The 16187-nt window shown below is 42.8% G+C and overlaps 1 protein-coding gene across 10 annotated transcripts in view; it reads left to right on the forward strand.

Annotated features, from left to right (window-relative positions):
* gapvd1 (GTPase activating protein and VPS9 domains 1) overlaps positions 1–10214 on the forward strand; it is a 28053-nt gene extending 17839 nt beyond the window's left edge. For 4 of the 10 annotated variants that reach the window (XM_076104296.1, XM_076104299.1, XM_076104297.1 and 1 more), the window contains 15 exons: positions 176–295; positions 653–730; positions 1480–1826; positions 1996–2083; positions 2899–2931; positions 3616–3687; positions 3785–3913; positions 4004–4130; positions 4243–4355; positions 5049–5208; positions 5335–5522; positions 5999–6212; positions 6620–6692; positions 6768–6965; positions 7284–10214. In XM_076104296.1, the coding sequence (XP_075960411.1) occupies positions 176–295; positions 653–730; positions 1480–1826; positions 1996–2083; positions 2899–2931; positions 3616–3687; positions 3785–3913; positions 4004–4130; positions 4243–4355; positions 5049–5208; positions 5335–5522; positions 5999–6212; positions 6620–6692; positions 6768–6965; positions 7284–7424 (2081 nt within the window). In that variant the 3' untranslated portion in view covers positions 7425–10214. The remainder of the gene's footprint in view (positions 1–175; positions 296–652; positions 731–1479; positions 1827–1995; positions 2084–2898; positions 2932–3615; positions 3688–3784; positions 3914–4003; positions 4131–4242; positions 4356–5048; positions 5209–5334; positions 5523–5998; positions 6213–6619; positions 6693–6767; positions 6966–7283) is intronic. The other 6 variants (XM_076104300.1, XM_076104301.1, XM_076104303.1 and 3 more) reach the window with 4 other exon arrangements.
* Positions 10215–16187: the final 5973 nt, after the last annotated feature.

Raw genomic sequence — 16187 nt, forward strand, 5'->3', positions numbered from 1 at the left:
CCCATGGGAGCTTACGCTACCAATTTGGAGTTCCCAGTGGGTTCCTATCTGAGAGAGCGCATACTGTATAGTAAAGACAAAAAAATATCCTCTTTTGTTTGAGAAACATTGAACATGCAGGTTCTGTTTTTGACAAGTCAAAGTATTTTACTGTACTTGTTTTTCCCTGATGCAGGCATCAGTGCAACCTCGGAAGACATCCCCAACAAGATCGAGGACCTGCGGTCAGAGTGCAGCTCAGACTTTGGAGGGAAGGACTCTGTGACCAGTCCAGATGGGGAGGAGTCAGGCCACGGTAGGAGAGTGCCACATCCCCGCTAGGCTAGCTAAGCCATCAGTTCAGTGTCTATCTGATCTAAGCAGCATCAGTCAGAGCTATCAATCCCTGTCACTTGCACAGCTGCCACCAAGCTAAATCACTGTTTTAGTTCTCAGCCACTGTAATTGTCATAAAAGTTAAAGTCGGATCATCTTTGTTATTCTGACAAAGAATATCTAACTAGATAATAGCCTGGGGGAATCACCAGGCTATTATCTTTTTAACTAAATGTTCTAAGCGATTTTTAATAATAACAGTAATGTGTAGTTGTATATCAGTGGTTAATTTAGTAAATGCTCTTAATTGTCTCATATCCTCTTGTGGTTTTTACAGGAGGACACCATCTGACATCTCCACCGTCACAGACCGATTCCTTACTGGCCATGTTCGATCCCCTCTCCTCCGGTGAAGGTAATTTGCACTCCCAGAATGCTCTACAGCCAATCGGAGCTAGAAATGAGTATCATTAAATCCCTGCCCTAATGTCACGGGCTCACAGAACAGCTTGAGCTCCATGGAATTAACCAAAAGAATGCCTGTGCCCCTCACACACAATATGACCAGTGCAAATTAAATGTCATGTAATTTGGCCCATTTAGCGTCCCAAATTATTCTCCACAGTCTGTTACTGTGCATTTTGTTTGTAGTGCCGGTGGATATTGTGTGGGAGAGGAATGGTCGTGGCTTTGTGTCTGTGGCAAGGTGAAGGCATGACAGGTTGAGAGACCTCACCCCAGGCTCTTTGGCACTGTCCCCTTGTCCCACTGTGCTCATGGCACGAGGCTGCCATTGGAAGCCTTTCAGGAGAGAGAGTCTACCCTTGGAACAGGTGGCCTACCTATACCTAGGGCTCATCTCCCACTAACTCTTTAGCACTCTCCCCCACTTTTGTAATGTTTAGCCACTATTCTGAAACGAGTGAGATTCTGTGGTACAGAACAACAATCCTCTCAGTGAACCTACTTGTAGAATTTCATTGGTATATTTAAGGATGTAAAAACTATTTCGGGAAGTCTTTGTGGAGTTTGTTCTGTGAGCTGGTAAGTAAAGATTAAAGAGAATGCAAATATACAATGTGCACTGGGATATTTAAATATTATCCATTTTCATTTTTCCTCTCAAATTCTCTCAACCTTTTTTTTTCTCTTCTATTACCTCAGGCTCCTCCACTGGAACAATAGTGAGGCCCAAAGTGCACTACGCTAGGCCCCCTCACCCTCCCCCTGATCCTCCCATCCCTGAAGCCAGTGCCCTGGGGCAGGACACGCGCCACTCTCTCTTCACGCCCCACTGCCTGGCCCAGGCTGAGCTGGAGCACACCAAGCAGCGCCACTCCTTCCCGGACAGGCTGGTACGTAGCCGCAGCTCTGACATTGTGTGCCCAGGCCGCCGGCCCACAAGTGACCCCGGCCTTAACCGGCGGGTAGCGGTTGAAGAGCGCGACCCTGCCGGGGCCTTCGCCTTAGGACCGTCCTCGTCCCCCAGCAAGGACTCCCTGAAAGGAGAGGTAACCAGTTACAGAGGCACTCTTAGCTATTGACAGGGACAGTCGTGTTTTTACTAGCGCTGCTGAGGAACAGTTTTAAATTCATTAAATAGGTTTTTTTTTAGTGATTGTTGTGTGTAATAATGTCCCTGCTATTGTCTAAGTGTATCTCGGTCATTTCTATCCAAAGGTTGAGGACAGGAAAGACAGTGACGACGAGAAGTCTGATCGCAACAGGCCATGGTGGAAGAAGCGTTTTGTGTCAGCCATTCCCAAAGGTAAGGTAACGAAACACTCGGTCATTTTAGGCATGCCCTCTTTTCTACACTTTAAAAGGAACTTTTATACATTTAAAAGCAATCTGTTTGATTGCAGCGCTCCTTTTGTTTTTTTTGTTGCGGGGGAAAAAAAGTTCTCTTAATCACAACGGACAGGAAATATCGCACTTTAAAGAGCAGAGCAAAAAGCAATTTATAATGTGGGAAAGAGAATGATGATCCATATTGTCCACTCCATTTCTGAGGCTCCAGTTGTAAAATCATGTTTATTGTTGTTTGAAGTTACCTCAGAGACGTGTCCAGTCCTTTTTCTCTCGCGTCTCACTGGCTGTAGATTTATATAGACTTTTCAAAGCTAATCAGTCATCTGAGGAGCGTTGGCCGTGTAGATTGTATGGCTGTAGCCCTCCCAGCAGTGCTGTCAGCCAGCGGCTAATGGTCATTAGATGGACCTTTCTGTCATCAGCACTGATAGATGACGCATCTCTTGTTGCAGTTCTACTCTATAACCGTCCCTCATACATCTGTCTGGGAAATAATGAGCTGTGCCCACACAGACTGGCTGCTTATTACTCTTTGAGATAATGATGTTTGCTAAGTAAACTGATAAATGAAATTGATATTCATAAAATGGAGGACTGTGTTCACATGGAAAAGTAAAGAGCCATGAACTCCTAAACCACCAATCTCCAGCCAAGCCTCTGTAGAGTCCACTGTGTTGTCCTGTTGCTCTGCATGGTGACGCACAGTCAATCGTCCAGCAGAGCGGCAGCCCGTGTGTGAAAGGCCAACCCTGTCTGTTGTGTTCCTCACAGTGCTGTATTGGACGGCTGAGAGTGATGTCCCAGGTAACGCTTCCACGCTGTCATCATTGAGCTAGCTTTACTGCTGGAGCCAGCGGCTGCGTACCCATGCTGCTTTGTAGATGTCGCCTTAGAGCTGTGATGTGACATGGTTGTAGCCTGAGTTCACACTCCCACACTCCCTCATTCCTGCATTTGTTTTATCACCCCTTTTTATTTTTTTGTTTTGCTAGTATGTTACCATTTTACCGTATGGAGAATACAGAATATCAATACAGATACTCCACCCAGTGTTTCCTCTGTGTGTGTGTGTGTGTGTCTGCGTCTGCGTGTGTCATCAAATTGTAGAACCTGTGTCTCTCGTTTGTCCTGTTTGCACCGTAGTGTTATAGGATAAGCATCAGTGGGTCTATTTACATCTATATCGACTGGACTTTTTATGATGACTTGCATTAGACCGTTGTGATATTCTGCTATGAAACGATGGTTTAATTTACCATTTCAACATTATTTTGCTTTGATGTTAGTTAAGTTCTACTCTATACTTTTTCTGGTAATGTATGATACCATACATCGTCCTACATTGAGATTTTTTTGTCTCAATACAAACCATGAAAACCCCTCAAAGATTGACCAAAGTGGCTGTCAGTAGGCAACTCATGACCAGCTTGTCATCCGGCGATAGTGAAAGTGATGTCAACTCACTAATCGCATGTCTCTCCTCTACAGCTCCGATAGCTGCATTTCGGAAAAGAGACAAGCATGAGAAAGACGACGTTGCCCCAGAGCGTGTCCCACAAGGTCTGTGCTGGTTTGGTTCCCTAATCGGGGACAAAATAAAGATATCTATTACGGTGGTTTCATTTTAATTCATCTTTTATGTTGGTGGGTTCATCAGATGACCCGTTGCCCAGACATAGCTCTCAAGCTCAGGCAGCTGAAGACATTCTGGACAAGTACAGGAACATCAAGAGGACCAGCCCGAGTGATGGAGCCACAGGTGGAGCTTCTTATGACGGTACAGGAGGTCAGGAAAGACGCTTGTTTTTTTTCCATATACGTATGTATACTGCACACTTGCAGTGAATAAACTACCTGCTTTTGTTCATGTTTACAGATCTTTGTGTGGAGGACAGCGTGCATGACTCTCCTAGAGAAGACACACTTCAGAACATTTCCGCTGATGACCTCCCAGACTCAGCCAGCCAGACAGCACAGCAGCACGACTCCAAGTTCTCTTTCAGGTCAGAAAACCACAAAACCCGATTCATAATCCATTACTCAACAACTACTTTACTTAACATATATTCTTAGCCATTGCGGTGAGATTTTTTGTTTTGTTTTTCTGTCTTTCAGTGATGCAAAGAAGAAGTTGAGGTTGGCATTGTGTTCTGCAGACTCGGTGGCTCTGCCCATCATGGCTCTTACAACCACACGAAATGGGCTGCCTGACCACATGGACTGTGAAGGTAGCCATTCCCTAGATCGATCCTGTACGAGTGCTGCTGTAGGGACTAATAACTGGTGATAGCATACAAACTGATCATGCAGCACAATCCATTAAATACATGCGAAGAGTCAGAGAGTGTATTCATTTAGAGCTGTTATAGTTGGTGCTATCTACTAGACTTTGGGTGTCTTTGTCAAGCTCCTCCACAGGGAGAAGGGTACAAGCCTTTAATGTTGGCAAGCATCCAACCTGCTGAAAGTGTCCTTAAGCAAGGCACCTTGTCTGAACCACTTTCACCTTCTGACCCGCCTTCCAAGATTTGGGGAAAGGTTGAAAGAGTGGGGGACGTTAAAAGAGAAACTCTATATGGTGTCAGTAAAATATCACATTATTAAACCATCCTACTAATTATATCCTGCATTAATATTGGTTCAACATGTTATCGGAAAGACACCAGTATGCTGATGCTGCACAAAACAAAGCTTTTCACACAGCAGTTCTGCAGGGCACCACTTTCACATCGGGAGCAGGCGCAATCAAGGGACATGCTCAACAGTAAAACCATAAGACTCCCATCTTTGCAGCCATCAGTCACATTGTCATGTAGAGGCAGCAGGTTGATCAGATTACAGCAGCCAGCCGTTCCTTTGTGAGCGGCGAGCAGTGTCGTCTAATGCTGTCTCCCTGTCGTCGTCCTCTCTCTCTCGCTCAGACAATGAGATCGTCTGCTTCCTGAAGATCCAGCTAGCAGAGGCCATCAACCTTCAGGATAAGAACCAGATGGCCCAGATCCAGGAGACAACGCGCTGTGTCACCCGCTTCGACGCACGTACCTGCAGGAAGCTGCTGGCTGCCATTGCAGAGGATTACAGGTAACTGTGGAGGACCGGAGAGTCACTCGTGGCACCCCATGGGTTTTTCATAATGTGATGTTTTACTAAGAAAGAGCCAGCAATACAGTGGCAATAATAGAATACAAATGTCTGTGTTTCCTTTAGAAAGCGGGCCCCATACATAGCTTATCTAACCAGGTGTCGTCAGGGCCTGCAGACCTCTCAGGCCCACCTGGAGAGGCTCCTCCAGAGGGTGCTGAGAGACAAGGAGGTGGCTAACCGCTACTTCACCACCGTGTGTGTCCGGCTCCTTGTTGAGCACATGGAGTCCAAGATGCTTGACTTCATTAAAGGTATCTCCACATGTTTTACAGCAGATGGACAGATGGACTTGTTGTGAACTTCAGCTGGCAGAGAGTAGAGACAATCCTGACCTTCCTGCCGTCCTATATTCTGCCATTTCTGGCCTATTACACATGATTTACAATGCTTTCTTTCCAATTCCACTCCTTAAACGACCAAAAACAGGCGGTGGTGACCCTTACAGGATATTTAAATATATAGGCCAACTCTGAAGTGGGAGATATGATGGAAGGATTGTTGTCTACCGTTTTAGGTTTGACAATGTAATTATAGCTCATATGAAATGACTCTACATTTGGCCAGAACTATTAGTAGAGATTGATTCCGATCATCGCTTCATGTATTTATTTATAGATATGCCCGTACACAACATCACTTTCAAGCTCGACTTGAAACAATCCAGAGTAGAGGCTGCAGCTACGTCCTGCGCTGGTGTTACATCTGTTGTTTCTCTGCTCCCCTCCAGCGTTCCAGGGGTGCACAGCATCGGATGACAAGACGGCAGCAGTGGAGGATTTTCTGCGCTACTTGTACGGCGCCATGGCCCGCGATGCCATTTGGCAGTACGCTAGCGAGGACCAGCTGCAGGATGCCCAGATGGCTATTGAGCGCTACGTTATGAACCGCATCTTCAAACTGGCCTTCTACCCCAACCAGGATGGAGATATTCTCAGAGACCAGTGAGTAGCTGCAATGACACCAGTGCCTCACAGTCACACTAGGCAGTACTCCAAAAATACTTTTTGTGTTCTTTACGATGAGATTTAGGTTTTAAATCTTCATAAAATAATAAATTAGCTGGTCAGGCCTATTTCATTGAGCAACAACATATAGTAAAGATGATGTTATAAACCTAGAAAAACCTTAAAAGCTCATTTTAGCTGATAACATTTACTACCAAGCCAGGATGCTTTGTTTGTGCATTTTTCTGAAGAGTTGAAGCCACTTAATCAATCAGTAGACAACCAGTGAGCAAGATGAACTCAAATAAGCCGCTTAATATTGAGATTGATATGTTGCACTGTTGGATTGGGCAGACTGTGCCCTCTCTCTGTCGTCATATACTTACTTGTTTTGTCTCACACAGGCTTTTCCATGAACATATCCAGCGGCTCACAAAAGTTGTGACGGCCAATCATAAAGCTCTTCAAATCCCAGAGGTATTTTCATGGTGATCACTTCTATTCATGTGTGGAGAAGGATAAAAAAAAAAAAAAAACGTATTGTGTTTCCAGGTTTATCTGAAGGAGGCTCCCTGGCCCTCTGCACAGTCTGAGATCAGGACCATCAATGCATACAAGACGCCACGAGACAAAGTCCAGTGTATACTGCGCATGTGTTCCACCATCATGAACCTCCTCAGTCTGGCCAATGAGGACTCCGTCCCTGGAGCGGATGACTTTGTCCCTGTGCTTGTCTTTGTCCTCATTAGGGTGAGTCTGCTCTTACTGCTACACACTTTGTTAACAGCACAGTCAGCACTAAGCTGCATCTTCCAACAAACTCTTTCTTTGACCTTCAGTATTGATCACTTATTGACTGATTTTGTTTTTGGAAATGAAGAATAATCATCAGAAAATGATTTCCGAAATGACTGCATTGTAACTCCATGCATCATAAAGACTGCTATCCGCTAACCTGTGTGGATATATTTTACATATCAACATATTTATGATTGCAATCCGTACGGCGTTGCGTGAGGTTCTTTCAGCGGCTAATGTGGGCCCATCCCTACATCTCCTCCCCTCCAGGCAAACCCGCCCTGCCTGCTGTCCACCGTTCAGTACATCAATAATTTCTATGCCAGCCGGCTGAGTGGGGAGGAGTGCTATTGGTGGATGCAGTTCACCGCGGCGGTGGAATTCATTAAGACCATCGACGATCGCAAGTGAAGCAGAACAGCCACCTGTATGGGCAGACTGCGGGGGAAGGAGCCGGGAGACTTGGAGACTTCCCAACCAACTGCTCCCTCTGCACAGCTTATAAAACCTGGCCCTCAGCCTGCTCTTTATTTGTATAGCTTGTACATAGCCAGAGACGTTGAAAGAGTACAAAATATATATTACTGTATGTATGTGAACAAATCCAGGTTTTAGCCGTGCTGAAAAAAACGGCCTTGGGGAAAAATTGGCAAGATGTTAACTCTGAACCTGATTTGGATTTTTTTTTTTTTATTTTTTTTTTTTTTTTGTCTCTTCAATCATATTTCACGTTTGGGGTCTGTATTAGGAATTTTATAAATATACAATTACGACATTAAATCAATCTAAAAGATAATCCTATATAAAGGGACCAGACTTCCTTGATGTGATCACTGATCTTTTTATTCCCCCCTGAGTGAGAGGGAAGGGCTTCCAATTAAATTACAATATAATGTTCATTAAAGGCATTGTAACGCGGGGATTTACAGTGCGTGGTAGTTACTGATGGGATTTAGCGACTCGCAAAAACTGAAATCAATTCACAATAATCATACTACTCACAAGGTAAGTGTATCAAACAAGTAGGGCAGCTGTTTCAATGAATTGTTTACTTCATCTTATTCCCAAAAAAACAAGTGTGTCAGTGACAATTTGGACATAAGGGCCCACATATTTATATGAAATAAAATGTATTTATTTCTGTAAATCTATTTAATGCTTTTGTTTATCTAATTTAAAGAGGAAAAAAAAAAAATGCATATCATGCCCATTCAAGATGTCTGAGGCAAGTGGTGTAATTATAATAAACTTGCCAGAAAAGCTTGAGTTAGGCACCTTAGCAATGAGTAGGCTGGGGATTATGATACAGGGGCAACTTATTCAGAGTAGTGGTGGCATTTATGGGAAATTGTGCCTTTTTTTGCTGTTGGGCGCTCTGTCAGGTAGTTATTTTTGACTGTTTTTAACCCAGCATAGGCATTATCTCCCCCCCCCCCCCCCCCAACACACACACACACTCCAATGGGCCAACCACGTCTCACTGAGAAACCTTTGTCCAGGGGGCATCTCCACGTCACTGATTGTCATGGCTTAGTCCCTTTAATGCAGCTGAATCTGAACAAATATCCCCTTTGGTGTTGTAGAGCCTACCTCAGAGTTGAAGCCAGTGAGCCTGATTACGACTGTCCTGTATTGGTTGTCAGAGTACTGGATCATTTTTGCACCGGTAAGAAATAGTAAAGCGGTGAGGGAAAGGGAGGAAAAGTTGGCTACTGACCTGCTGTGATGCTTGTTGTGTTCACATCACCCTTAATCAACACAAGCCTTTGTTGGCGAACAAAGACATGAGACTGAGATGCCACATGTGACACGGCCAGACTAGTAAACTATTGGATATTAGCTCTCTACCTCCTCACAAGTTCAAGAAAGGGACTCGTGCTTATGTGCACTTCTATTTCTTTTCTTTTTTCTCCCCAATTTGGCGTGCTGTGATATCCCAGAGTCATTGTATAGTACAAGCATGTCTTTAATTAGCCAGAAATGACTAAAACTCCTCTCTCTTGAAATCCTCTGCTTCATTTTTGTGCACAGACGTGCCACATGTATTCTAGATTTCGATGATCCTTTACTTTTCACGTTAATTGACCTGACAGCACAATAAACAGTAGGATAGAAGAGCAAATAATGATTTTATTTTTCAGTTTATGCTAAAAGTGGTTGGTGTAGTACGTGAGCGTGGTTTCTATGTAGTGAGTGCGTGTGCGGTGATCGTCTGATTGGTTGACCCTCTGCCTCCTCTTGCATGAAGTCATTGAATGGTCTGTACATTCTCCATCATGATGAACGGTAGAATAGAGTTAGCGTCTGCCACAGGCCAGTAATTGAACCTGCAAGAGGATGCAAAGCTTCTCTTTGTGTCTGTGATACTTGCATATCAAAACTCGATTAATTTTGCACAAAACAGATGTTTGCCTGAAAAAACATTGAAAGGGAGCAGTGCGTTTTGAGATGTCATTACTTCTGGCCTTTACAGTCATTTAACATTAAGATACGATTAGAATAAAGTTTGAGTAGCCGAGTTAAGCACCTGACTGTGAATATTTCAAGCTTCCACGTGTATAGGCAACATCACAAATGCATTTTTTTTTTTTTTTTTTTTTTTTTTTATATATCTGTCTACAGTAGCACATACACCGGATTTGTATGTGCAGTATGCTTCCTTGCAGAGTCTCTGTAATCAATTTGATGAGAAAACCATGCACTGGAAAATCAAGTTGCAGGTTTCATCTATACTAATTAGGTTTATGTGATGTCACTTTAATTGGAAATACATACTGCACAAATGTGATGAAATTATTTGGACCTGGCTTGCGTTTCAGCGTTTCCTCAGATAGCCGGTCGCAGACAGCTACAGTTGACCCCGGTAAAGAAACTGATCAAAACACCAGATTATTTACCACAAATATGCACACGGCCGTGATGGCAACTGTAATTTCAGCTCCGATTGTATGCAAACCACTGGGCGGTCGTGTCAAGTGTACGGACTAAAGAGTTGGTCTGTTCTTCAAAGCTTTACTGCTCTGCTCCCTGTGCAATTGAGTTGAAAAGCTGAGCAGAGAGAGAAAAAAAACAGTTTTACATCTAATTTTACATTTAATTGTAAGCTTGCACAACTACGACATGCGGGGAAAGCCGGTTTGTCTTTACTGTGATTAATGCATTATGTAATTCTTTAAAAACAATAAAAAAAAAGCAGAAGTTTTTTTTCTTTTTTTTTTGTTCTGACTCTTGCGATACATTTCCACTGCAGGGGGAGAATGTCGTACCTATTGTACACAACGGTGTTTCATTATTCTGAGGCTTCTTGGGACAGTTGTAGGTATATCTGGCTGACAGTTCACACAATAGAAGAGATGGTAGGGAAATTTATGCGTGGAATATAATTGTAAGTGGGGGCAGTGGAGCAGCATCATCCAATCTAGCAGCCACAAATAGCAACCTCTCAGCAAACATTTCATTACTGCTGACAAGTGTACGCTGGATTGTAATTGGAGATATCCCCTCATCTAGAAGCCCTCTTTACTTCACCGATTGCCTTCTTTAATACTCATCTTTTTTTTCATCATAAACTTCTTCGTAGGGTGCTTTGTGTCCCTTGATGATATCGCGCAATTGTTAATTTAAATTCAAATTTTGGTGTGTGTGAAGTTAATTAGTTGCATAAGCCAATGGGCTAGATGGGCCAGATTTGGAGATAGGATCTTGTGACTAGGTGGCACTTAGCTGATTTGAGGAGGCTTGGTTTTGTTTTGTCTTACGCTGCTCCACATACTATGTTATTAATGGCTGCTTTCCTCAGCAGTGAACTATAGAGGCAGCATGAGGCTGTGCAGACATCACATCGGGTGTAACACTATTTCCAAATTAGACACGGTATCCGTAAAGTGGATTTTCTTTTTTTACAGGTGGCAGATGGATCAAGTGGGAAAGACTCATTTTAGTTTTATATTGATGTCATCCTGTTGCTTGAAGACATCAACAGGCCTGAGGTCTCACACAGATGGCTGTGGAGTGACGGATGATCAGTCCAGCAGGGCTCGTGCATGACTTTGCACGTCGAAAGGTGCTTTCTGGCTGTAGAGGAGCAGTGGAAGAAGCCCCCACCCCCTACTGTTCAATTACAATGGGAAGTTATTGAACAGTAGATGTTACAGTAGAAGACTAAAATTGCCATTCATACCATTTTAATGCATTATGATAGTCATAATCATAACATATCTTGTAACATATCTCTAAAGATGGGTCTACATTTTAGTGATCTAAAAGTAGAGAGAATAAAATAATTATAAGCATGACTAAATATGCACCATAATATACCACAGAGTCACAGACAAGACTTTTCTACATGTGACATTTACTGGAATATTAATATTTGTATTCCAAGGAGTCATATCTAAAGCAGGAATATATATATATATATATATATATATATATACATACATACATACATACATACATACATACACACACAACATAGGAGCATGCAGCTGCAGGAAGAACGACAAACAACATCAGCACTGTTCTCCTCACTGACTGTACATGCTACTCATTCACTGTACAAGTGTATGTTTCTCCCTCGGTGTCCTGCAGATGGCAGACACACCATTCCCGACGACGGTCTGCAGATCTGATCTGAGAGCGGCTCAGACAAAGAACACCGCGGGGCACGGCGGCTTGAAATTTAAAACCAATGGGACTCGCTGTCTGGAACTGGATCTGTATTGTTCATTGTGGATATTCGTCAAATTTAAAATATGGATATTATTATCATTAAGCCTTTTATTTTTTTCAGTGGGCCTAGTAGTAGGAGGGACATATAACACACTTAAAGTCAAATACACAGGCATATAAGGCTAATACTTTTTATTACTTAGCTCACAAGAATGGTCTGTTGACTGCGTGGCATTTCACATGATGTGAAAAGTGTCATCACACAAGCGCGAGCCCTCCTCCCAAGCCCTCACGTGCAAATTCCGCACGGCACAGTTCCATATGTACATATCTCTTTGGGACTAATCTGTTGTTGGTGGCGGGAAATCTTCACAAAGGACAGAAAAAAAACAACACAAGGCAGCAGCACGTCAATTAAATTAATTGTGGGGAGGAGGAGGGGGGTCTAAATGAACAAAAATGTCAAATACACATATGAAAACTTAAATGAAAAAGCCGCAAGGATGCAGGCAGAGGAGGAGATTAAAACTCAAAGGGATACCAAGTATCTGTGCCCTGAGGTGGTGATAGTGTAAGAGATGCAAATAGTAAAAGTGAGCGCCATTCTCTGTAATAATTGCAACTTAAACTACGAAGACAAAGGAGATTTGTTGTCTTGTAACAAATAACAGAATAGCTCTGGTTCATTAGAAGGTTGCTATAGAGAGCCAATATTAAAACATAGAAATAGGCTACAGTAGGCTAAATGCTAACCCAAACAGTCATGTCATAGCATCATTCCAAAGGACAGATACATACATTATGGCATCCCTCTGCACTTTTATTGTGGCATCAAACCTACTGGGTTTAGTCTAAACTAGTAGACATAGTAATAAATGACATTCCCCATCACGTTTTCCTTTACTGCTGACCACAAAGGATATCAATTAAGCAAAGGTGTCAGTTACAATGGTGCTTCTGAGGCTACCACTCCTTCCTTATATTGTGCTTATATCATTAGAAAAAGAACAATTTTCACAGGCACAGCTAATCACCTGTGAGAGAAAGAGTGGGTGGTGACATCAAATTGAACCGTGGAAATAGAACAGGAATTAGATGCACTTAGCCATCACATGTTAATGGCAGCAATCAACGGCCAATTACCCGGCGTACTTGAGTACCTTGACAAGTGCAGGTGTACCCTACAACTAACACAGGCCTCTTTCACGCATTTCCATAAATTCGACAGCAAACTCCCTCCGTGATTGAGCGTGCATGTTTCATTGAGGTTGCAATTAAGCAATATTGTTAGGGCTGTGTCAGGCGAGGATCGTAAGAAAACAAAATCCCTTAAGGGCAACAATAGCATATGTTACCTGGATGCATGTAAATCATTAAAGTTATTTGTTTATATTAAAATGACCTTTGTTATTGCCTTGAGACATGTTCATATTGCTTACACACATTTGCTGATTTTAACATTTCTAAATCAATGGTTATAAATGTGTTGGCGGGCAGAATTTGGTTGTCCAACAGGACAGTGCAGTTGTGTCACTGCCTGGCACAGCTCTCATTGTGAACATGATCTAGGCTGAAGATCTGCTGCTGATGCTGACGATCTCTGTCACCGGGGTGGATTTTAGGGCTCAGCTCTGACTGCTGCCCTGACAAGTCAAGGAAACACACACACACACACACACACAACACAGACATTCACTAGATGAACACATCAGCCCTGGCACACACACTGAGGCCAGCGTCCCGGTATGACCCACTTCGATTATTCTGTCCTTAAGCAACAAGTGATGTGCTTCCCCGGGTGTCATCTGTGTCGTTGGCCTCTGTTCAGAGGCAGCATTCAGGACCCAGGGAGAGCTGGCTGGCAACATGCCCGACCCACAAGTGAGCTGTCCTATCATTGACATCAAGTAAGCAGAAGATGTCATGTCTTCATCTTGTGAGGGTTCAATCCCCTTTTCAGGATGGTTCAAGCTCTCTGTCGCTGGAGAGAGAATCATACTTCCCCTTCTGGGAATGTCTTAGAAAATAACCACAGGGATACGGGCATGCTTAATAATAAAGGCTGCTTTATTGGCGATCACGAAGCAATAAAATGCATCGATACGTTTGTGCACTCTGTATCCTACAACACTTGATTTTCAATGTACAAATACATATACCCTTATCAAAAGCAGAAGTGTATCTTGTTCAACAAGCGTTTCTTCTGTGTCCAGGCACTCAAATGTGTTTTGTATGAGCACTGAAGAACCTGGTATTCAGGCTACAGTCCATCTGGTGGACAGCACTGTATGCTGCAGCGGTGGCGAGCTCTGGTCTCAGCAGCGGGTAGACAGACTCCACACTGGAGAGGTTAGCAAGACGTAGGACAAAGACGTGTGTGGAGGATTGTCTCATTTAAAAAATATGAAAACTGAAACCGGTTTTTGGAATTGTAATTGTAATCTCTCTGTTGCAGTTGTACAAATTCTCACTATTTTAACATTAATATGTACATTTAATTCATTCCTGTTGTTGTTGGTTTATATGTTTTGGTTAAATAATAGACAGACAATGACTAATAGCACAGTCTTCACATCAAGCAAACATATTTTATAATATTTGATATAATACAATATGGCCATTGACAGTCCATTAGCCTTTAAGAATGACCTGTTCTTTTCTTCCTCTTTCTCTTTCTTTTGTTTGCCCTCCAGCTGCTTGACTTGTTCTACTTGACTCCTGAACCATTTTAATATCAGGCTGCCATGGGTTTCCTTCCTGTAAGTCAGCTTCTTCGTATTTCTGTTTCTGCCCTCCCAAAACAAGAGATAGAACTGTTGTTGGTATACTCATACCGGTGTATATTAATAGAGTTAGTGACCTTGTTAATGGTGCTTTTAAACACCCTGGAGAGTGTGTAAGGAGCACAAATGTTGAGAAAATATTTTGGATTCATATGAATAGGATATTTGAGTAAATATTGAAAAACAACAACAGCTGTGTCCTCCTGCTGCTTATGAGAAAACGCCAAAAAATATTGATTTTCTTAAAAAAAGGCATCAATCCATCGATCTTCAAGTCCAAAACACTGTGCTTAAGATGTGTTTTTATTTCAACACACTGACTCCCAATTGCAAAGACATACAGTTTAACTTCATTTTGCGTTGACATTGAACCATAACAACATTTTATTTTTTTTTATTTCATCTCTGTACAATGTTAGAAAAATCTAAGTAATCAATATAATTCAACATGCCAGTTTAGTTTTGTTTAGTGCTAAATGCAACAGCTAATTAACAGTTCATATTAATCACGTTTGAAGCGACATCAATAAAGCAGCCCAACGGAAAAATGGCAATTAAGCATTTATTGGCCAAACGTGATCAGTGTTGTCAGAGGTCATGTGCCGACGTCAATGGCATCGAGTGTGTGCGCCTGTATGTTCGAACGCACGCGCAATCTGTGTGCTTGTGCATGCTAAATCTGACCCAACTTTTTCTTTATGACAAATGGACTCTATAAAAGATGCAGCCTGTCTCGCTGCAGCAAACCTCTTAAGCTCCGTCTTTCTGTCACTGGCACTTCATTGCTTACTCACAGAGGAGTCCACAATGCTATATATTAATTAAGGGTTTCAGAAACAATAATGGTTACAATAAAGACAGTCCTCCCTCTTTGTCCTCCGCGTTCTGCCGTCAGACGACATTAGGAGGCATTTGAGAGGAGATAGGGGAGGAGGAGGGGATGGAGGAGAGATAGAGCTCCTTCTCTCCGGAATGTAATCTCCCTGATGTTACATGGTGCAGCCTAAACTGATAAATTGCAGATTAAATGGCGGCCACACTCCACTTCACCCTACAGCCTACACCGCACCCCCTTAGTTCCACACATTTTTGCTATTCACTGCCTTCTTGGCCTGTCAATTCTGCCTAATCGTGAGAGGCACTAAAACACCAGGTCTTGACAGAGCCAGATCAAGAATGATGAACATCTCTCAATGGCAAAAGACTCGTGCTCCTAACTCTACTAGAAGGCTCACATCACTTATGCAGAAATCAGCGGCGTGCCAGCATCCAGGAATTATGCCTGCTGACAGGAGATGCATGAGGTGCGCATTGTGCGGCTGGAGCAGCCTTGACAAGTTATAGTTAACTGCAGCAATGGCGACCCCGGACACAAAAGGATACGGCGGCTTATTAATGGTGGAGCATCCATGTCAATAATCCCTGCTTTTGGGTTGTGTCCAGAGTCATGCATCTTGCCACTACAAGTGGCACACACACACACACACACACACACACACACACTTGGTTTTGCAGCACATTTGTAACACACACACACACACACACACACACTTGCATACAGAGCACACATTTCCACAGTGTGTATTCTCTCTCTCTTATGGGCCGGAAAGCTTTCTTTCCCTATAGAATAAATGGTACAGCAGCTGGAAAAAAAATGAAAGGTGAATATAAATATCAGTATATTCACCTGTGTTTGATTATTTATCTTTTTTCCCAAAAA

The sequence above is a fragment of the Anarhichas minor genome, unplaced genomic scaffold, assembly GCF_050575085.1.
Source record: "Anarhichas minor isolate MPS153535 unplaced genomic scaffold, ASM5057508v1 ptg000030l, whole genome shotgun sequence".
Lineage (NCBI taxonomy): Eukaryota > Metazoa > Chordata > Actinopteri > Perciformes > Anarhichadidae > Anarhichas > Anarhichas minor.